This window comes from Hydra viridissima, unplaced genomic scaffold, assembly GCF_058129835.1.
Source record: "Hydra viridissima isolate aposymbiotic clone 2 unplaced genomic scaffold, HvirCarnegie_v1 scaffold_13, whole genome shotgun sequence".
Lineage (NCBI taxonomy): Eukaryota > Metazoa > Cnidaria > Hydrozoa > Anthoathecata > Hydridae > Hydra > Hydra viridissima.
Genome location: NW_028324312.1, coordinates 5361405 through 5381751, shown reverse-complemented (window position 1 = coordinate 5381751; position 20347 = coordinate 5361405). Strand labels below are relative to the sequence as shown.

The 20347-nt window shown below is 29.4% G+C and overlaps 2 protein-coding genes and 1 pseudogene across 3 annotated transcripts; 2 read left to right on the top strand and 1 right to left on the bottom strand.

Moving 5' to 3' along the window:
- The first annotated feature begins 2065 nt into the window (after positions 1–2065).
- Positions 2066–7685, top strand: LOC149880160 (uncharacterized). 2 transcript variants are annotated; one of them, XM_090070776.1, is made up of 5 exons: positions 2196–2336; positions 2722–3259; positions 6711–6756; positions 6884–6936; positions 7513–7685. In XM_090070776.1, exons 2-5 carry the CDS (start codon positions 2835–2837, stop codon positions 7604–7606), a joined length of 618 nt encoding a protein of 205 aa, XP_089926902.1. In that variant the 5' UTR covers positions 2196–2336; positions 2722–2834; the 3' UTR covers positions 7607–7685. The 2 variants fall into 2 exon arrangements, with proteins under 2 accessions (XP_089926900.1, XP_089926902.1); XM_090070774.1 differs by having other exon boundaries at positions 2066–3259.
- A 2659-nt stretch (positions 7686–10344) lies between these two features.
- LOC149880159 (uncharacterized) lies at positions 10345–11364 on the bottom strand (annotated as a pseudogene).
- A 2555-nt stretch (positions 11365–13919) lies between these two features.
- On the top strand, positions 13920–17434 carry LOC149880158 (uncharacterized). The gene is made up of 5 exons (XM_090070139.1): positions 13920–14248; positions 14480–14553; positions 14710–14729; positions 16724–16763; positions 16943–17434. The coding sequence occupies exons 1-5, from the start codon at positions 14136–14138 to the stop codon at positions 17182–17184; spliced, it is 489 nt and encodes a 162-aa protein (XP_089926265.1). The 5' UTR covers positions 13920–14135; the 3' UTR covers positions 17185–17434.
- Positions 17435–20347: the final 2913 nt, after the last annotated feature.

Genomic DNA, 20347 nt, shown 5'->3' with positions numbered 1-20347 from the left:
TTGTATAATAACTTCAGTACACAGGCATCTGTTGTAAAATATCTTCAGTATACAGGTATCTGTTGTAAAATATCTTCAGTATACAGGTATTTGTTGAATAATAACTTCAGTACACAGGTATCTGTTGAACAGATACCTGTGTACTGAAGTTATTATTTAACACAACAGATAACTGTAACGGCGTTAGGGTAGGGCCTGGTTGGGCGATGACCTTTCGCCCCTTTATATTCGGCGCCCTGGGTCATTGCCCAACCAGGCCCTACCCTAACGCCGCCACTGCCATTAATGAGGAACATTTAAATGGCAGGCTTTAATAATTTGATTAAAATAAATTAGAAATCTAAAACTTTGCTTTCATATTTGAGTGATATGTACATGCAATATATAAAACTGATGAAGAGGAACGTTATAATAATAGCGATTTACTGTTTTTGGCCCGTCACCGATTCGGCTCTGGTGAATCAATGGGCTTGCATAGAACCTTTTAGTATTTGTCAGTGGTGGCCCATTGAAACACCAGAGCCTGCAATGGCTAGCCAGCCCTGGGCCATAATTAGGCCAATGTGTTTGGCGGCACTGCTCCAGGTCTGGCAGGCCAGGCCCGACCCTGTTCGGCAGCCAGAACCGGACCGTTGTCAGGCCATGTATACTTTGCTACTTGGGAAAAACCAGCTCTGGTGAGTCTTTCACGGTACAATAATGGCTCGTATCGGCTCCGGCATGCCATTCATAGAACTTTATTGGCCCGTAAATGGATCGCCAGAACTGGCGTAGCCGGCAATGGCTCATACGAGCGCTGCTACTTGGGTCCATGTCATAAATTTGAGTGGTCCTCTGTAGTGGTGCTGTGTGGAACACATTTTTTCTGGCTCTTAGAGCCCTTTTTCTTATCCTGTGACCTAAAAAGGTTGTATACATTCGTTTACATTGAATTTCAATTATTTATATCAATAAAAGTTCATATAAATTTGACATGAACTTGTATAACTTCGTTAAATCGCATCGTAACGTGCATTACTTAACTAAGTTACCAGTACCAACTAAAGGTCTGCGTATCTTTTCATTTCCATATCGTTATCAAAACGATATGATATCGGGAAAAAAATGTGTCATCGGAATGATTACAACCTAATACGTCATAAAAATTTTAACCGGTATTGTAGTTAGTTTAAATCTCGGTATACACCGGAACTCTCATCATTCCGATGATTTTTTTTTCCGACATTATATCGGAATGATAACGATATGGAAATGAAACGATAAGCAGACCCTTAGTACCAACTGCTTCCAGTTTATCATTTGCCTCCTCAACTTTGTCCTCCTTGGCAGCTTCTGCCTTATTTTGCATCTTTTGATTCTGACACATTTTGATGTACTCATCTTTGTGGTTGGACCGCAGGTGATGATTCAAAATCATCTTTAGGTCCTTCTTGTAGATATTGCACACACCATAGGCCTTATATCCTCTGTACTCCTTCAGTAAGTACTGCTAAACCAGCGAGCGATGGCTCTTTATCATTTATAAATACTATGCACTAAGTCATGTGGTTTTCAAATTTGTTAAAGATAATGTAAACAAATTTATACTATTTTCATTGTAAAGATTTGATTTTCAACTTTTTGCCGACGGCTTTCAAAATTGAACGAAAAATATACGAATTTGAAAACCTTAACTCGATTGCTTGATCTCAACTACATACGTTAGGTGTTTGTAGGTACTCTTTTCCAAACTCCCATCTGGATCCCGTTTGCATACAAAAGGCAACAGCGAAAAACTTTCAATTTAACAGTTAAACTTTTTTAAAAGTACCAACTGACTTTATCTAAGTAAAATAAGATTGGCGCACCAAAAACTTTTGCCACCTAAACGCATTTAAAAAGCTCTATTTTAATGAAACGAAAAAACCAAACGCTGCACCAAAACCAAAGGTGGTAATAAGTGGATGCAAGATTTTAGTTGGACTTGTTTGATATTCGTCTTTTTTACAATCGAAAAACAGCTTAGTAAGGGTGAGGCGAACATACGCAGTGTAAATACACTTTAAAAAGCCTCCTCCATTGTAGTTATTTTTAACTTTAAAACGAGTGCTTTCACATCGCTTATTTACTTACAAATACTTGAGTGTTTAGTGTGTTTGGAGTGTTAATACTGGCTTTCTTGTTTTTTGTCTCAAATATTAACAATTAATATGAATATTCAACCTGCTAATGGAAATGTTTTGGATCCGTTTCAAGCAGTGAAAGACAATTCAAGCCAGCAAAGTGAAAATTTGGATACTTCCTGCGAACAATATAATGTTGAAAAAAGTAACATAGCCCAAGCACCAAAAATAAAAGTAAGCTCAGCTTCAGATATAATATGGTCAGATTTGAATAAATTACGACATATATTAACGGTAAATAAATTTTCACCTCAAGTAATAAGACTTATAGAATCACATGTTTTTCAACTAACAGAGTATGGAAATGAAAAAAAAGTTAACCACAAATTAGAAAAACGAATAGAGACGAAATCACTTACTTCTTATGATTTTAAACTAATAGGAACACGTAAGAATCGACGCAACAGATTATACATGTTATTAATGTCATTTTACACAAACAGACATGAGGTTGACAATATTGTAAAAAGTATTTTCAGTCCATTATCTCAACATTCTTTAAAAATAAAACAAATTCAAGGCTTAAATAATAACAGTTATTCTGAAGATTTTAATTTAGAAAATACGCGAATTCAGAATTCAATAGAAGAAGATATAAAGAAAATAGAGAACGCACTGGCTTATAAAAGTAAATCAGTGAAAAGAAGCAGGAGAAGATTTCGACTAAAACAAATGCATGAAGATATTCCTGTAGATAATATGGCTACTACAACAAACGAAATTTCAATCTGCAAAGAAGTTAGACCCCAAGCATTTATAAGGCCATTTTTACACTCAAACTCTAGTAAAAACTACAAAAAACTTTCATCCGTACAACATGTAGAATCTTATACTGCACCTATTATCAAGCAGATTGAAGAGTGGGTATTTAAGCATGCTAAAACTGTTAAGAATTCTGACTCCTTTGATAAAATAAATAGCCCACATTTTAACCTACAGAACCAGTCAAAAAAATGGACTCAGCAAAAAAGCTTTCCTTGCATAGTCAATGATGCTAATATAACCTCAGATTTAAAAAAACCAATATTTTTAAGTACTTCAAATGTTGAGTCTGAAGTTGCTGTTATCTCTCCAGAATTCTGCCCTCAAGAAACAAGGTCTATATAATTATATTTTTGATTTAAAATAACAAATATTTTTATATGATCTGATAGTGTCAGTAAATAAAGTATTGTTAAATTGTCAATGACACTGCATTTTTTTTATATATACATATATGAATTTAATTATATACATAGTAGGAATATATATAATATAATTAATATACATGCAAAGGATATGTAAATATGTATGTATATATGTATGTATGTATGTATGTATGTATGTATGTATGTATGTATGTATGTATGTATGTATGTATGTATGTATGTATGTATTAGCTAAAACATAGGTTGTTAATAAATGGCATTGAAGTAACATCTGATCACTTATTAAATATCATTAATACTAAGATAATATCTTAATAATGAGACAAACTTAATTTCATCAAGAATTGCATTAGTTGAATGTTTTCAGCAAATGTTTGAAAGAAATTCATTTACTCTCAAGTCCTGCACAGTTGTAAGAAAGTGTATTAAAGGTGACATTTGTGTCATATTTTAAATGTCACTTTTAATTATAAGATAATAAAAATACAACAGCTCAATGAATCTTCCTATAGTCAAGTTGAACTTTGCACATAAATCTTTCTGGGGCAATATATATATTCAGCTGTTAGAATATAATTTGAAGTTTTAAAATGTTTAATTTTTTTTGTTACTTTTAGTCTCTGCTTAGTCATTCTATTATCAATTCCTGCATCATTTCTAGTTTAGTAGCTTGCAATTTTTTAGTATATGTCTTCACATTTGCTGCATGTTTTACTTAATTTCTATTCTTACTTTGTTTTTCAAATAGTTATTGTTTTTATTATTACTAATTCCTATATCATTTGTAGTTTAATAATGTGCAGTTTTTTGTTATATATATCTTCAAAACTAACATGAGCTTTACCTATTTTCTATTTTTACTAGTTTTGGTTAAGTAGTTGATTTTTAAACAAAACATATATTAAAGAAATATTAGCTTATTTTACCCTGAAGTTTACATATCAATGATCAATGATCACAAGTGAAATGTGATTTTAGATGAGTTAAGTACATTTCTCAAAGCCATAATTCATACAGAAGTGAGTCAAATGAAATTTCACTTACTATTTTCATAATTTCTTTAAATTACTTTGAAGCTTTTGTTTGAAGTACCAAAACAAAAAAAGTAAAATTTACCTAAATATTAAATTATTTTTTTTAATATATGTGCAAAGAAACTCAAAAAATGATTATGCTTTAAAATCACTTTAAAAATTTGGCATTTTAACATTCTAAGCTTCAATGTGCCTGAATTATTTAAGTTAAAATCGGCAACACTGATTGCACACAAGGAGCAGAAAACTAATGTCAAACATAAATTCTGTTTTTAAAGTTACAGATTCTAGAAATAAAGATAAATATTAATCTTTATTGCTATTAAGGACTGGTCTTGTAATAATGAAAGTTCATGAATTATGTGCTGAAAATGCAGAAGTTTTTGATTTAGGTAAACCAAAAAAAGTTTTTATTTTTAAATATTTTAAGGTAATTTAAAGGTATTAATCACTAGAAAATCCAAGTGGTGAAAGTCCTGTTAACTCCTTGATATGCACACTCAAATTAACTTAAGCTGACTAAAAAATAGCGCAAAAAAAAAAAAGACTCATAAAAGTCACAATTATATGATATTAGAGAATTATATCATGTAATTGTGTATTGACAGGGTTTTATCTAATTTTTTTTAAAAAAAAGATCTTGTTAAGGATTATTATGCTAATAACCTTATTTGACAGAATCCTAGTTTTGAAGATTTAAGAGAACAATGTCTACTACTAGAATTAGGATGTAATGGCATCCCATCATAGAACTGTAGACAAGAATACAGTAAGTAAATGATGATATTTAAATAATATTTTTAAATGAGTTGCACTTCTCCATGAACTCAATTGTTAGCAAAACTTCAATTATTAAATACTACATCTAATAAACATAAAAACTATGTTAAACAGTATACTGATACATTTCCTCAAGTGGAGTTGCATAACTGTCAATGTGACATCTGATCTTAACTTATCAATTTTTTACCATTTGCACCAAATAGCCTTCTGTAAGAAAAATACCTCACCCATCCTTATCTTTGTGTCTTTAGTTACAAGACAACATCTTTTTTCAAGCCAAAGAAGATTAACACTCCTATTGTAATATTGTGTTTTTGATTAAATTTAATGGTGCATCTAAAAAAGATAACAAGATTCCCTAAACATGAAAGATAAAAAGCTCTAAAAACAAATGGCAATAAAGCCATTGCATTCAAACTTCAAGCCTATAACAATTACTGTCATACATGTGACTTCATTTTTCCATCATGTTTATGTGTTGGCAACAATTTAAATAAATTTGTCTAGGTGCCCAAGCTGTATGAAATGAATAGAATTGATTATTTGTTTTTCATAGATTTGTAACTTATAGAGTCTGGAAGTTCTGAATTGGAGGCTGTTCAATTCAAACTAGCATTGAACAAGTTTTTAAAATTGTTTCACAGAATTGTTTCACAGAATTGTTCACAGAATCACCATTTTGTTCTGATCTCTTTGAACAGTTTTTTGTTTCTCTTCATTTGCTTTTGCTGTGACATTTGCTGTGACATTTGCTGTGACATTTGGTGATATTGGTAGACTTAAAAAAGTTTTCTTGAAAAAGACTGTTATTAATACAATAGTAAATTTTTTTAAATGTTTGATTTGAACAACAATTAAAATTGCTGCCAACTTTTTAGATAAAGAAAATGAATTCTTACTTGGATTAATCTTTGTTTCTACCTGTACAAAATTAACTTTAATATTTGTTAGAATAAGCTCTATCATTAATAATTTTTTACATTATGTTATATTATTTTAACATCAATATAAAGATTAATTTTAAAATGTTTTGCCAGCAGTCTATGTGTATTCTTATTTAATTCAAAAAATGGGTATTCTAGCTGATGAAGTAAAAACTTTGTGAAATCTTTCTAAATAGTGTACCGATCTGACTCAATCTGAATCACCACTGCTTGCTTCATTTACCATAAACTTGGTGAATGAAGTCAATCTGCAGTCAAAGCAAACAACCTGAAAAAAAGACTCTGAAGCTGAAGATGTGAAAAATGTTATGGTTTTCTGTAACAAGGAAAATTTAATTGAGAGTTTTTTGCTCTCAATCTTTTACTTCTTAGAAACTCTCTTATGAAACTCTCTTCTGTGTATGAAACTCTCTTCTGTATATAAAACTTTCTTATGTGCATAAAAGTGCTGGTTAACTTTATGCGTATTTCATACTGTGTTATGTTTTGTCATGTATATTAATTGTTTGTTAAAGAAGATACAATATAATATTGCAAAATTTTCCATTATTGATTAGAACACCCTAAATATGTTTTAATTCATTTATTTGCTAAGTATTTATGTTTGTGAATTGTGTATAGGATATGTATTTTCTTTAGATCAGATTTCATTTCAAAAGAAGTATCAAAAACAGTACAAATTAAGGTATTCTTCAATTTTATATAAAACTTATTTTGGATTTCTGTTTTATTTTCTATTGCATTGTCTTGAGAATATCTTCTCACAAATTAACTGTGGCACAAAAAAGTTATTTTAATTCTTGTATCTTCAGGAATTTACCAGCGATGTAAATCACATTTCAACTGTTGTAAAGTTATTGATAAGGTGAGTTCATTTCATATTTTTGTTTTTGAGTTTTTCTAAATCATATTTATATTTGCTAGTATACTTATTAGTATATATGATATAATCTAGAAAGACTACATAGATATGTTAACATACCTGTTCAGTTTGTAATATAACTACTTTGTTGAAATTATTTTCATTTGATGAAATCTCAATACGTTTTAAAATGTTATTTTTAGGAAAAAAAAATAGAATTGAAATAATTAAATCATCTCTAGCTTCTTTTAGACAGAGGTGCTGGATCCATTCTGGACTTACCTACCCCACCCCCCACCCCCACCCCTCTCTTCCACCTTGTTGTTTCCTGCTTAATTATGTCCTTTTCAGAAATACTATTTTTCAAGAAAAACAAATATATGTGTGTGTGTGTGTGTGTGTGTGTGTGTGTGTGTGTGTGTGTGTGTGTGTGTGTGTGTGTGTGTGTATTTGTTTTTCTTGTTTCCACAATTTCTACACCGCAATTTCCGCACCAAATTTCACTGTAAAGTTTTAGCCTGAAGCCTTGGAGATAATAGCAAATTAAATGTAGAATTATTTGTTTCCATTTTAATTTAGAAAGAGGCCTCATCTCGAAGTAGAATTAATTTCAGCATTTAAAGAGATTCTTCATGAACAGAGACAAGATTTTATGAATGAACTGTTTAATTGAATTTTAAATTATATTCTTTATTAACTCCATGTTTGATATTTTAGTTATTTAACTAAAAGATTTTTGTATTCAAAGTAAATCGTTGTTATTATTGTCGTGTTTTCTGCAATTAAAATCTCCTCTTCTTCCTCTCGTTAGTATTATCCTGGAATGTCATATATAGACGTTAATTTGTTCGACGTGTTCGTCGTGTTCGTACTTATTCAATTACTTTTTAAAATTGTTGTATTTTCAAATTTTCATTTGTTACTGAAAATTTTATTAGCGAATTCAAAAAGAAAATATGTAAACAATTAGAGTTACGAACTGTTTCATCTCTCTAACGAAACTACTTGCTTTTTTTTCATCTCTCTAACGAAACTGTTTGTTTTTTTTTTTCATCTCTCTAACGAAATTGCTTGTTTTTAAAATTCAATTTTAAATGGGTTTGCTTTCAATGTTGTTAAGGAATAAGAAAATAGGGGAACAAACTTAATTTCTAAAATAATTTCTTTTTTCTTTTTTTTTTTTTTTTTTTCATTTTCAATAAAAAGTTTCTACTTAATAAAAAGTTTTAAAGAATACGGGTGATAAATATTTCTTAGCGAAAATTCCTTTTGAAGTTAACCTGGCTTTTTTTAGCACACTTAGACCAGTGAAAGTTTATCAATAGCCAATACCACATTGGTACCAAACCAAATTGTTATTTGCCAAAAAAATAACTACTAAATAGAAAACTAAAGTGAGTTTAGGTATGAAAAGTTTATTTAAAGAAAAATATTGGGTGGAAGGTCTCTAAGCAATCCCCTTCTAACGGCCTTGAGTGAAAAACTGGTAAAGATCAGTTGTATATAAGGCTTCTAAACTGTTCTTCATTAATCCTTTCTGTTACTTAATTTAAAACTCATGATTTCTCATGATTGGCATAATAATGCAATTTATAATACGAGGTAAAGAGTTAGATGTAGAAAATCTCAAATAATCACTAAGCGTTGAGAAAAAGTTCCTATTAAAATAGTAATGCAGCGTACGAAGAGATCTAGAAAACTAGTGTTTTTAAAATTCTTGCACAAGTTAAAAATCTTCTTTTTGGAGTAATTCCTTGAAATAGATTAACTACTAAGGGCACTGATGCATTGATTAAAAGAGAGGTGATCAAGAATACCCAATTAAGTCCCACAGAATTGAAAAAAAAGCACCTGTAGTTGCATGAAAAAGTGTCTGTTAGAACAGTTCAAGTTAGGCTTCAAAAAGACCTAGGTTATCATGTTGCCTATCAGCGCAAAAATAATTGCTTAGGGCCCTATCAAAGTGCGCAAGTAATGGTTTGGGGTTGCTTTAGTGGCAAACAGAGCAGAGAAAGACTACACTTTCTTTCTAAAAATTAAACAATAAATTTCTGAACGCTATTTAAGGTGTTTAGAACAAAAACTTCTTGAAACTTTTGAAATCCATCAGTAAACTTTCTTTATGCAAGATGGCACATGCTGCCATCCATCAAAACAATGAATCGCATGCTTCTTGAGCAAATGAGTTAATGTGTTGGAGTGGCTAAGCAACAGCCCAGATCTCAACCCTATAGAAAACTTTTGGATTGAAGTGAAATAAAAAATTCGTTGAGCGTGCTGCACCTCCACGGTCGTTCAGAAACGACAAGTTATTATACGCAAGCGCAGTAGTAACTTAAAAAAAATTCAACTTTTAATGGCTACGGTCCGTAGCAACAAACTTTCTTATTTAGTTGACTGATCATTTATATATGTTTCCATATAAATCAACATTTTAAACTCTTTCTAAAACTGAAATCATAATAAGCATATCTCAGTCGCATAAGAAAATGATTCAAATAAGATAAAGATATATCAAAAAGTTTAAAGTTGCGCTTTTCTAAGTAAATTAACTTTCTTGAATATGGTGATTTGTTTACACTTTTAAAAACACATCTAATTTTCTGAGCGTAGAAATTAAATGATTTTTTTTTTAATTTAGATGAGTTTTTATAGTATTTAACACTTTTATCAGATCTTAGCACTCAATTTTTTCTTCTTGTAAATAAACATACAAACACACAGATATACATACATACATTTTTTCTTTTAGATTTTGATATTTTTTACCTTTTGAATTGAGTTTGATTGCTATTCGTTTGCTTAGGCAAACCAATAGCAAGAATTGTTTAGTTTTTCAGGTGTTTTTTTTTTTTAATTTTAATTACTTCTCTTCTCAATCCTTACTCTTACAGGTTTATTTACTTTTGCTTTGTATTCATATTTGGTCTCTTTATTGTTTGCTATTACAATAAACATTTGTGCTATTTTAGGATCAAGGACATATATTGATGCAATTTTTTCAGCTGTTTGGCAAATTTTTACTGATCAACTTTAAAGATTAAATTTTTTTAAATTAGCTTGAAGTTTCCTTGAGTTAAAATTTTGGTCAAATTAGATTAAAAATGTGCTCTAAACAGAGTGGTTAGTTTTTTCTCTAACACTTTCAACATCTTTCACTGAATTATGTGATTTGCCTTTTTTTTTTTTTTTTTTTAATGTTTAACATGATACCAGAACTTTCATTACATTTTTAAAATACAAGAATGTATATATATTTAGTGGACCAGTGAAAAGTTGCCAAACAGCTGATGAAATATTGCATCAAAGTTGTTCATGAATATTAAGCAAAAGGAAGGACGGATTGCAAAAAAACCTGGAAGAGTAAGGAGTTTCCTGCTATTGGTTTGTTTAAGCCTCTGCTTAAGCAAACAAATTACCAATTCATCAAAATATATACTAACATTAATGTCAATTGAGAAGATAAATAATATCAAGCTGTGACAAAAGACTTTTTTTTCATGTATTGGTTTTGACAAGGCTATGTGGGTGTGTTTCCCTCGTCATAGTAACGCCTTAGTAATCTTGGTTCCTAGTTTGGTAATGTAGAGACAGTTATTGAGAATATAACTACATCTAATTAGATTACAGTCATTTTATTGACAATAAATTCTTATTAAAAACCTTGATTAAAATTAGATATGTTGTTGTTAAATAAATGATGATGAAAATGATGATGATGATGATGATGATGATGATGATGATGATGATGATGATGATGATGATGATGATGATGATGATGAGAATATTGATGATGATAACGATAGGGCTGATTGTGCTATTATTAATGATTTATCAAGGCAGATGCACTTATGATTAATATCTAAATCATATTCTTCGATTGAATTAAACTTTTTTTTACATATACATGCAACAGTCAACATAATTAAAAGAGAATTTGTTTTAGTACTGGATATCAAATCTTCAGGTAAAATAAGCTGTTTATATTTTGGACATAATGTTTCATTGAGTTGGTTAAGCTTTATATTTTCCACAAGACAGAAAAAACAAAATAAGTGTTCACATTTTTTTAGAGTTGCTGGTTGTTTTGATATTTTACCACAAAAATTACACTGGTAAAGCTATAAATGAGGATTGATTTCTTTTTTTAGTTCTTCAATATCTATTTCCAAGTCATGTGCTGTCACAATGCTTTTTTTAATGGTAGCAATCATGGAAGATGACCACACTTTTTTACCAATGCCAGGACGACCAATAAGCTTTTTATTTTTGTTTTAGTGATTTAGTAACATTTAAACTTTTACTGAGTTTTTCTACCTGCTGACAACAAGAGCATTCATCACAATGAGTTTTCCAGTTCATATTTAAAAGAAGTGTTGTTGATTTCATTCTTTTGATCACATTCTTTATGGTATCATAACGTTTTGAAAAATTTTAGATGAGTGTACATTCTCTAAATCAGACATGACATGGAATACATATTTCAATTTTATTTTTTTTGGTTTATTCCAATAGGATACTCTTTTTTCCAAACCAAATATCCACAGACCCTGTAAATAAGATTCAAATTTTTGTAACGGATTTTCATCTAAAAATAATAAAACTTTTTGGATAATTCTTGTAAATAGCCATCAAACTTAACCACATGCATTATGTAGTGTTTATATTCATGAAGTAAATTAAGCTAATAAATCAATAAAAAACTGCATATAAAGTAAAAGATTTTATTTAAAATTATTAGAAACATTTAGTCAAATTTTTTACATAAGGACAATTTTTATTTCAGAAACGATATAAATAAAATGTTATCAGTTTAGGACAATGGTTAGATGTAAATTTTGAACAAGAAAAAAAATTGAGTGCTAAGATTTTTTATAAGTAATAAAAAGTTAAAAGATTCATATAAGTAAAAGTAGAAAAACTTTTAAGTTTTACCGCTCAAAAAAAATGCAAAATGACTTCCAAATTTGTAAACAAATCAAAGAAAAAGTTTTTTTAGGTAATCTCTCTTCAATCATCAAATAATATTCCCCTTTCATTTTACTTACTTCTTAATAAAATTAAGTTACTGAGACACTACTAAAAGCCTAAAAGCTGGTTATCAACGTAGACGATTTTAAAAAACACGATAAGTAATGAAAAATTGGTCGTTAAGTAAAAATTCATTCTGTAACGAAGGTCCGAAGCCATTTTGAAAGTTCTAATATTTTCATAATCCAACTGCGCTTGCGCACAATAACCTGTAACTAATTAACAGAGTTTGAACGACCGTGCCTCGATTCCAGAACTAATGACGGAAATATAAAGAGTTTGTATTCAGAACATGTTCTGCAATACTTTTAAAAACTCTGTGAAAGCCCAAACGTATTGAAATGGTACTTAAGAACAAACGACAGCTGACTAAATATTAAATACCCTGCTCTTCTAATCTTGATTTTTTGAAAAAAAAAAAAAAAAGAAAGAAAATTAAGTCAGATGTCTGCAAATTATCTGAGCTGTATATAAAGTAGTTAAAGTATGTCAAAAAAAAAAAAAAAAAAATTTTTTTCTTGTAAGATTTTACACTTTTAAGAAACCAATTTTGTTCAGTTTTTTCCCTTTTTGTATTTTCTTTATATTTTTGCTTTAAAGATTTAAAGTCATTAATAGGCATAAAAATCAATTTCGCCTTTGCCTGCAGATTCCTCTGAATTCCTGCAAAAGTATATTGACTTTATTATGTAAACAAAATATATTTAAATTTTAACCACAACGCAAGCTACTTTTGTTAACCTAGTGGGTTAAAAAGAATTTGATTTAAAAATTAAGTGAAATCTATGAGTATACTCATAGAATATAATGTTAAGTGCGTGCGCACACGAAAAGTGACGCAACAGCAAACGTGTTAAGGAATATAATTTTTAACTAAAGATTTGTGAACTATAAACCCTAACTAATGATAATTGTTGTATTCACCTTGGTGAATACAGCTTTAACATATTGAATTTATAGGTATCTTGTGGGTAAGTATTGCTTAATTGAATCAGTGTTTTTTAAAAGGGCTGATTTGATATTTTTTTAAAAATTCACTTTTTGTGTGTTTTGTGTCCTTCTATGATAGCTTCATCAGTTTACGTTAAAAATGTGTTTAAATTTTATCTTCTTACAGAAATAAAACCACCTGAAAGTTTTTGATTTTTTTTTAAAAGGCAAATTTGTTTCAAATATGCCCTTTTTAAAAAAATCACTCTCCAGCTGATTCGTATTTTTAGCCTCAATACGCGGAAAATATAAACAGTTTCGATTTCGAAATATTCGATTTTTTTTAAAAGGGCCAATTTTTCGAAATTTCATTAATTATTTATTAACAAACGAAATGTTATAACAATTATCAAAGTGTACTAAGATATTACTCTTGCATATATTTTTTAAAAATATATTACACAAATTTTGTATATTTAATATTAAGAGATGTAAAGAGTTTTTTTTAGTTTTCTCAAAAACGGGTTTTGAGCAAATCAGCCCTTTTAAAAAACACTGATTCAATTATGTTGTTTATCACATCAGCAATCTTTTCTAATGTTTTTTTTTACAGCTTTAAGTTTTTTCAACTCTCAAAACGTCTACTTAAAAAAAGATCAGTAATAACATACTCATTTTTTTAACAATCTTATTTTTTTAACAATCTTATTATTTAACATCCTCATTTTTTTAACGATCTTATTAGTCAAAATATCTTTTAATATACGCATTTCATTGATTTGGAATCAACAGTCAAAATTTTTTTTTTTGTCTAAAATTGGTCTTGCTCACGATAATTTAAAAAACTTTTTTTAAAAAAACTTTCCATTTGTTTTATTTATAAATTATTTTTACGAACAATTGAAATGTAAATAAATCTTTTTGTTAGACAAATGTTTAAACATAGAAGTTAAAAAAACTGTCTCTAAAAATCCTACTGCATATGTGTTTATTTACTTTAAGATGTTTCTCGATTTTTAAATTCTAGTTATTTAGGCAAAAGGGATTTAGGCAAAAGTTCACAGTTAGAAAATTTATTGATCTTTTACATGGAGTTAAATCAAAGATTTAAAAAAACCCGTAATTAAATTTAATTTCTGAAAATTTTTGTAATTGCAACAAGATTTTGAAAGGATTTTCTATCATATAATTGCAACCTTGATTTCTGTTCCTGGAAAGTTTCAATTGATTCGCAAGAAGTCATGGTGTCCCGTGGAAACAATGACATTATTGCATATATAGCTGGAACCAGCGGCGGCATATCTCTGATAATGATAGTTATTGTTTTTTTTCTAATGTATCGAAGATATAAAAGGTTTTTTCTCATTTTATTCCGTTTATAAAAAATAAATACTTATATAAAATTGATAAATAACGATGCAATATGGGATGTTTCTCAACGTAGCTCCATCGTAAAATTATTTTATATAATCTGGAGATAAGACTATTTTATATAATCTGGAGATAAGACTATTTACATGTTAAAAGCAAGTTTAATGTTTTTTAAAAAAAGTTTAAGAGTAGTTCAAAGATTTTTTGCTTTTAGACAAAAAAATGAAGCTGATACGAAAGAAAATTCAACTGCAGAAAATGAAAAAAAAGAAACTGATGAACACTTAAGTAGGTTTTATATTGCTTTAGTATGGAATTTTTTTTTCGCATCTTAAATAAACCTTCTTTCTTGTTCCCAGGCTGATTGAGGTGGTTAAATCTATTATTATTTTACAGAAATATTTATTCTTTTTATTTGAAGTATTAAAATTTGTTTGTTTATAGGCTCTGAAGATTTTTCAAAGGTTGGTCAAACTACATTATATAGCAAAGGTTTAGCCCACTTAGATTTTTCAATGTTTATTTAAGTATTTTTTGCCACTGAATTTGAAAATCACATTGGTTTTAACGAAATATTGATAGTTTTTTATTTATGCTTAATTTCATATTTTCTTGATAAAAGCGCAGATTTCTCTATCTCGTCAGTAAGTTATATCAATCTATTCTCATACTATAAAGATAGCTGTGTTGTTTTTTCGTACAGCATAGTGCATACAGCACTTTTTCATATATTGAAAGGTATTTAGGAAATGCGATACAAGTAAAAACAAAAAGAAATAATACAGTTCTTTACTATAAATATATCTCTATAAATACATATCTTCATTTGAATTTAGAATAACTAATTTTGTCGAAAAGTACTTTGACGTTATCATAGTCTTCTTTCTTCTCTATCAAGAGTGTGCAAGACGCAAAAATGGTTTTTTTTCATTGTGAAGCAACACTGCGTTGAGACTACGTTTTGAGCTATGAACAGTCACCATTGTGCAGGACATGCTCGAGTCTAAGAGAAGTAAAAAAAAACAGTCATATGTTTACAATAATATAGATCATTACACAACTCATAGTAAATTTCAAATTCTTTATGTCGTTTTCGGTATACGCATGTCCTACAGTCTTCGCCCAGCAGATTCCATTCCATCAGCCTTGATGAGAGAATATCAGCTCTTGATTTAGTAAGAACTAAACCTCTAATTAAATCATCTAGCTCACTCTGATTTGGAAATTGATGCTGAAAAGTCGTTATTGGTAAAAAAATTTTCTCCATGTCTTCGCTACCGTTACTTACTGACTCTTGAGATAAAACATTCATTGCAACTTCCTTTGTAAAAGAACAAAAAAAACAACATATAGCAACTTCAACGTCATAAATAACAGTAGCGCTCAAAACCTCATTAAAAAATAAATGCACAGTAAATACTTCAAGTTTAATTAGATTAAATGTAAGACTTTTGGAGAGTTTTTGATGAGAAGTTTTTTGTGGTGGTTGCGTTATTGGTAGGTAGTCGTCATGTAAAACAGGTGTCAATGATGGTCTGGATATTGATTTGCTTGTTTTCCTTTAGCTTTTCTGTACTTCGTTAAATCAATCATACAATTGTTACAGTCATCGTGATGGTTCTTCTGCTCTCTCCATACTCTGGAAACGACAAAAAACATTTTTTCGTAACCATCCTGCTAGAGTGTTTCGGCAGGTTGCACATATCACACGAGGGGCCCATGATTTGTCCTGATCACCCCTGGGTATTCAAAAATATTTTTCTTACTCTATCCACGATATGGTACTTTTTCACGATCTTACGTAACACCTGCTTTTTGCCAATTTAATATCCACATACATAGCAAAACATGTTAGGAGGATTTCGACATCCTCTGTTATGAGAAGAACAAAACTTAGTCGGCACATATACGTAATAATTCGTATTAGATTCGTATTTAGAGCATAAGATGTTTTAAAAAAAAATTATTTTAGCCTTGAGCTAAAATTTTAAATGCATATTTGATAACAAACATCCAAAACGTTTTTTTATAAGTTTTATGAAAGATCTTATGATCTCAAATACTTTGCTAATCTAAACCGCGGGCTGCGAGAGAAGCACACTAAATGAAATGTTCTCATGAAATGTTTTGTGAGGCACCGACGATGTATGGACGCTCAGTTGCCGGTTAGTGCTAAAAACGATTTAAGTTTGAAACGTCGATGATACAGAAAAAAATTTTAAATTTTTGGAATTAGCAGATAAAATTAATTAATAAACAATAAAAAATTTACAGTGGGCGAAAACCTTGTAAAAATTTGTAACATTGCGTTATATTACCTATAAACAACTAGTAATTTTTAATTTGTATGTTTTTAAATTGAATTATAAGAAATAACTTTAGCTTACTGTAAAATTGGTTCCAAAATTTGAAAACAAATTGTTGTTATTTGAATAACATGATGCAAGTTATACTCTAGGATAAAATAACCAAGATACAACAATCTTTCATTTACACTGGTATGTCAGCGATTTTCTTTTTAATCAATTTTTTCTATTTCAGTTAATTAAATCAATTGTTTTCTTAAATCGTGAAACCATCGTTAACCGGTGACCACAAATTTGGGTACCGCCATTTTTAACTTCAGACATCGCAGTAATTATGTTTTACTCAACAGTAAATTTTTTTTTTAAACTAGAGCCAATCAAAGTGCGATCTTTATCTATCAGGAAAACCTTCCCAAATAATAAATGTATAAATACATTTGCCGACACAACAATATCTAAAGTCTCCGCTGTGCAAGAAAAACCATTCTCTAAGCAACAAAGGAGATCTAGCTTTTATAACTACAGATGCTATGACAACGAAAGATTTGATGGAGATCGTTTTGTTGTTATTGAGCATGGAAGATCCCCTTTCAAAAGAAACTTATCTTTATAGAGAAGTTAAAATATATTTAAGTTCATGTGAGTTGTTTTATTAGATGTTTCTATAAATCGGCTACTAATAACTGGATGTGAAAAATCTGCATCACGAAGTAGCATGATGCGGACAGTACGCAGCCAGAAACATTTTAACAAAATAAAAAAAAAAGAAAATTTCCCTCTCTTTACTTTCTTTAATACTTAAAAACTTTGTAATACATTAATTTGTAATACATGATTCTAATGTTCTGTTATATGTTTTTAAATTTTAGTTGTCTTTTCTGGAGAACAATTAACATGTATTCTTTGAAGCTTTAAGTTTAAACGTTTTTTGAGTGAATATTGATCGAGGGAAAAAGATAATCGGTTGGGTTGTGTGAAAGTGGTCGATGTAAAGCTGTCACGGTTTTTAATGCATAATATTTTTCTCGTACAGTTATATATTTTACAATCTCGTTCAGTTCTATATTTTACAAAAGAAATAACTATCGGGTTACAATTTTATAGTTTAAAAAAATGTATACTTCCCTCTGACTAACAGCGAAAAGACTGTGAAAGATAAGTCTATCTTTCTATCTTTCTTTATCTTATCTTTATTTTTGTATTCTTACTATATTTTATATCCCTTTTTCTCTTCTTTATCAACAGCTCTCAGGTTCCCCAGATTAGTCAATTTAGGGAGCCTGAGGTATGTCGTTAAAAAAAACTTACCATCAGCAAACATTTTCAGAACTCTATTAAGGTTTAATCAAAAAAAGATCTTAAAAATAAATTTTATGCAAAATTTAATCTGTTCCGTTTCCCCCTGCCTCCTGAAATGAAAAAAAGAATCAGCCCACATAATTTTCATTACAAAGTCCAATATTTCTTAAATAAATTTTATATTTATTTGATAAATTTATATCGCAGACTAACGACTATAAAGTTATATATCATACACTCTTCAGAACTTCATTTATCGTTAACTATTTCATTATTCTTGTCTACATTTATATCTAATTTTAGATTTTGTAAACATTATCAACATTTAAATATAATTCATTAATTTCATCTGATTCCATATAAATATTTACTATCACCACTTTAAACTGCTGGCAAACTTTTAACTTTATCTGATAAGCTTAAAGGTTTCCTGATTTTTAATCTTCCAATTAATGAGGTTAAACTAATTGCAAGGGGTCTGAAGCTCATAGCTAAAAACATCAAACAAATTTCTCTGCTTGTTTTACTCGCATAGTGTTAACGATCAAATTTGAAAGTTCTATGCTTCAGTTGCTACTTCTCTCATTAAAACAGTGGAACTGATGAACTAATTAAGGTTTCATCAGCATGTACTAATACTTGATGAATTAAAAGCTGGGATTTTATACTCTTCTTTGCAATATTTATCAATTTTTTCTAGATCGGCTGTATCTTAACAGTTGATTACAATTAGAATGTTATGTAAACTGGTAATATATTCCTCATGAATTTCTATAGTTAAGAAGGATCTAAAAAAGCTTTTCTTCAGCATAAATTTACTTTATTACTGGTTCCTGATCCATCAGCACTTGCTTCATCAACTCTCCAACCAAAATTTTTATTATATATGATCTTTTAAAACCTTTTTTACTTTTATCAAGATGCGGAGTAAAAGTTAAAAAATAATAAGTTGTGTTGTAAGGTGACTTTCAAGAGTGATGTTTTTTTGCAAACCTAAAAAGTAAGAATTTGTCAGAGTTACTTAGCAACTACAAGTTTGAAACCAGAATTTAAGAAACTTAACAGTAAAGTTTAGAAACTTATTGCTTTTTGAATTTTTAATAATATTCCAAATTATTATGCATGAAGATCTTTTGCACATGTGAATGATTGTACAAAAGTGTTTTACAAAACAATTAATGCTTTAAGAACAATTGCTTCTGTTATACCCAGCAAGCACACAACGTTGAAACAACGTTGAAGCAACGTTGATCGACTTTGATCAACGTTATTTCAACGTTATTTCAACGTTGTGTGCTTGCTGGGTAGTATAAGAATTTTTAATGAATAATGAAAAAATTTTTTAATGATTGTAAAAATTCAATTTTGTTTTACTGTGATTTGAAGTTAATGGATATTCTTTGAAAAAGTTGTTTTATTTTGTGGTGGTTTTTTTAATTTATATTTTATTTGGTATTTCATATTTATAAGCAAGTACTGAAATTTAATTCAAATTCATTAAACTAGAATTGTAGATTATTAGAATTGCAACTCTATCAAAAGTTTTGTCAAGAAACAAAAGTTTTGGATTTTTGTATTCGTTGCCATTCATTGATGATTAGGAAATTCATAACCATTGTAATTTTGTTACTTTTCAAAAAACACAAATTTGATAGAAATAAGCTATTAACATTCAAATTAAAGATGGCAAAACATATTCATTTAAATATGAAAAAAAGTTTATTTAAATATTATCTTTTTGCAGTGTTAACTCAGCTTCGACTCACATATTTGAATGAGCTCTTGTATTTAAAGTTTATACAACATGCGTTCGGTAACTATGAAAATGGTCCTAAAGAAAAAAAATACTTTTAACTTATCTATGCAATTGAGAGAACCCCTTGATCATGCAGAAGGCTGCCTACAAATCCAAATCAAAAAAGGACTTGATATATACGAAGGTGCAATTTGGAATGCACGGGGTGTGTCACGAACCGGATGTTGCGCCACAATCACTTCCTTACTTAGAATCAATGCAAATTGAAGCTTAAAGCAGTGATATTAAGGATGTGTCTCAATCTGATACTGATTTTGAAACAAGTGCCGAGCCTAAGCTATTTTTACAGTCAGAAATAAACGACCTATCGAGAGATTTAAGCCTGCCAAATGATGCAGCTGAACTCCAAGGATCTAGGACATCTGGAAGAAATATACTTGCTCCTTGTAGCTCAGAAAAGACTTACATTTTTCGTTTATTGTAGAAACATTCCTGGTTTAGTGAAGATGTTTAACATAGAATATTATGAAAACCACTTTAGATTGATCATAGACTTTTCAAAACGAAGTTTGAAAGCAGTCTTTTTGCAAAATGGCAGCAAGTGCGCTTCACTTTCTGTTATTCATTTAAAGTAGTGCTACGATAACTTGAAAAATGTGTTAATCAAAAAATCTACAAATACAACTACTGTGGATTTCTGAAAGTAATAAGTATGCTACTT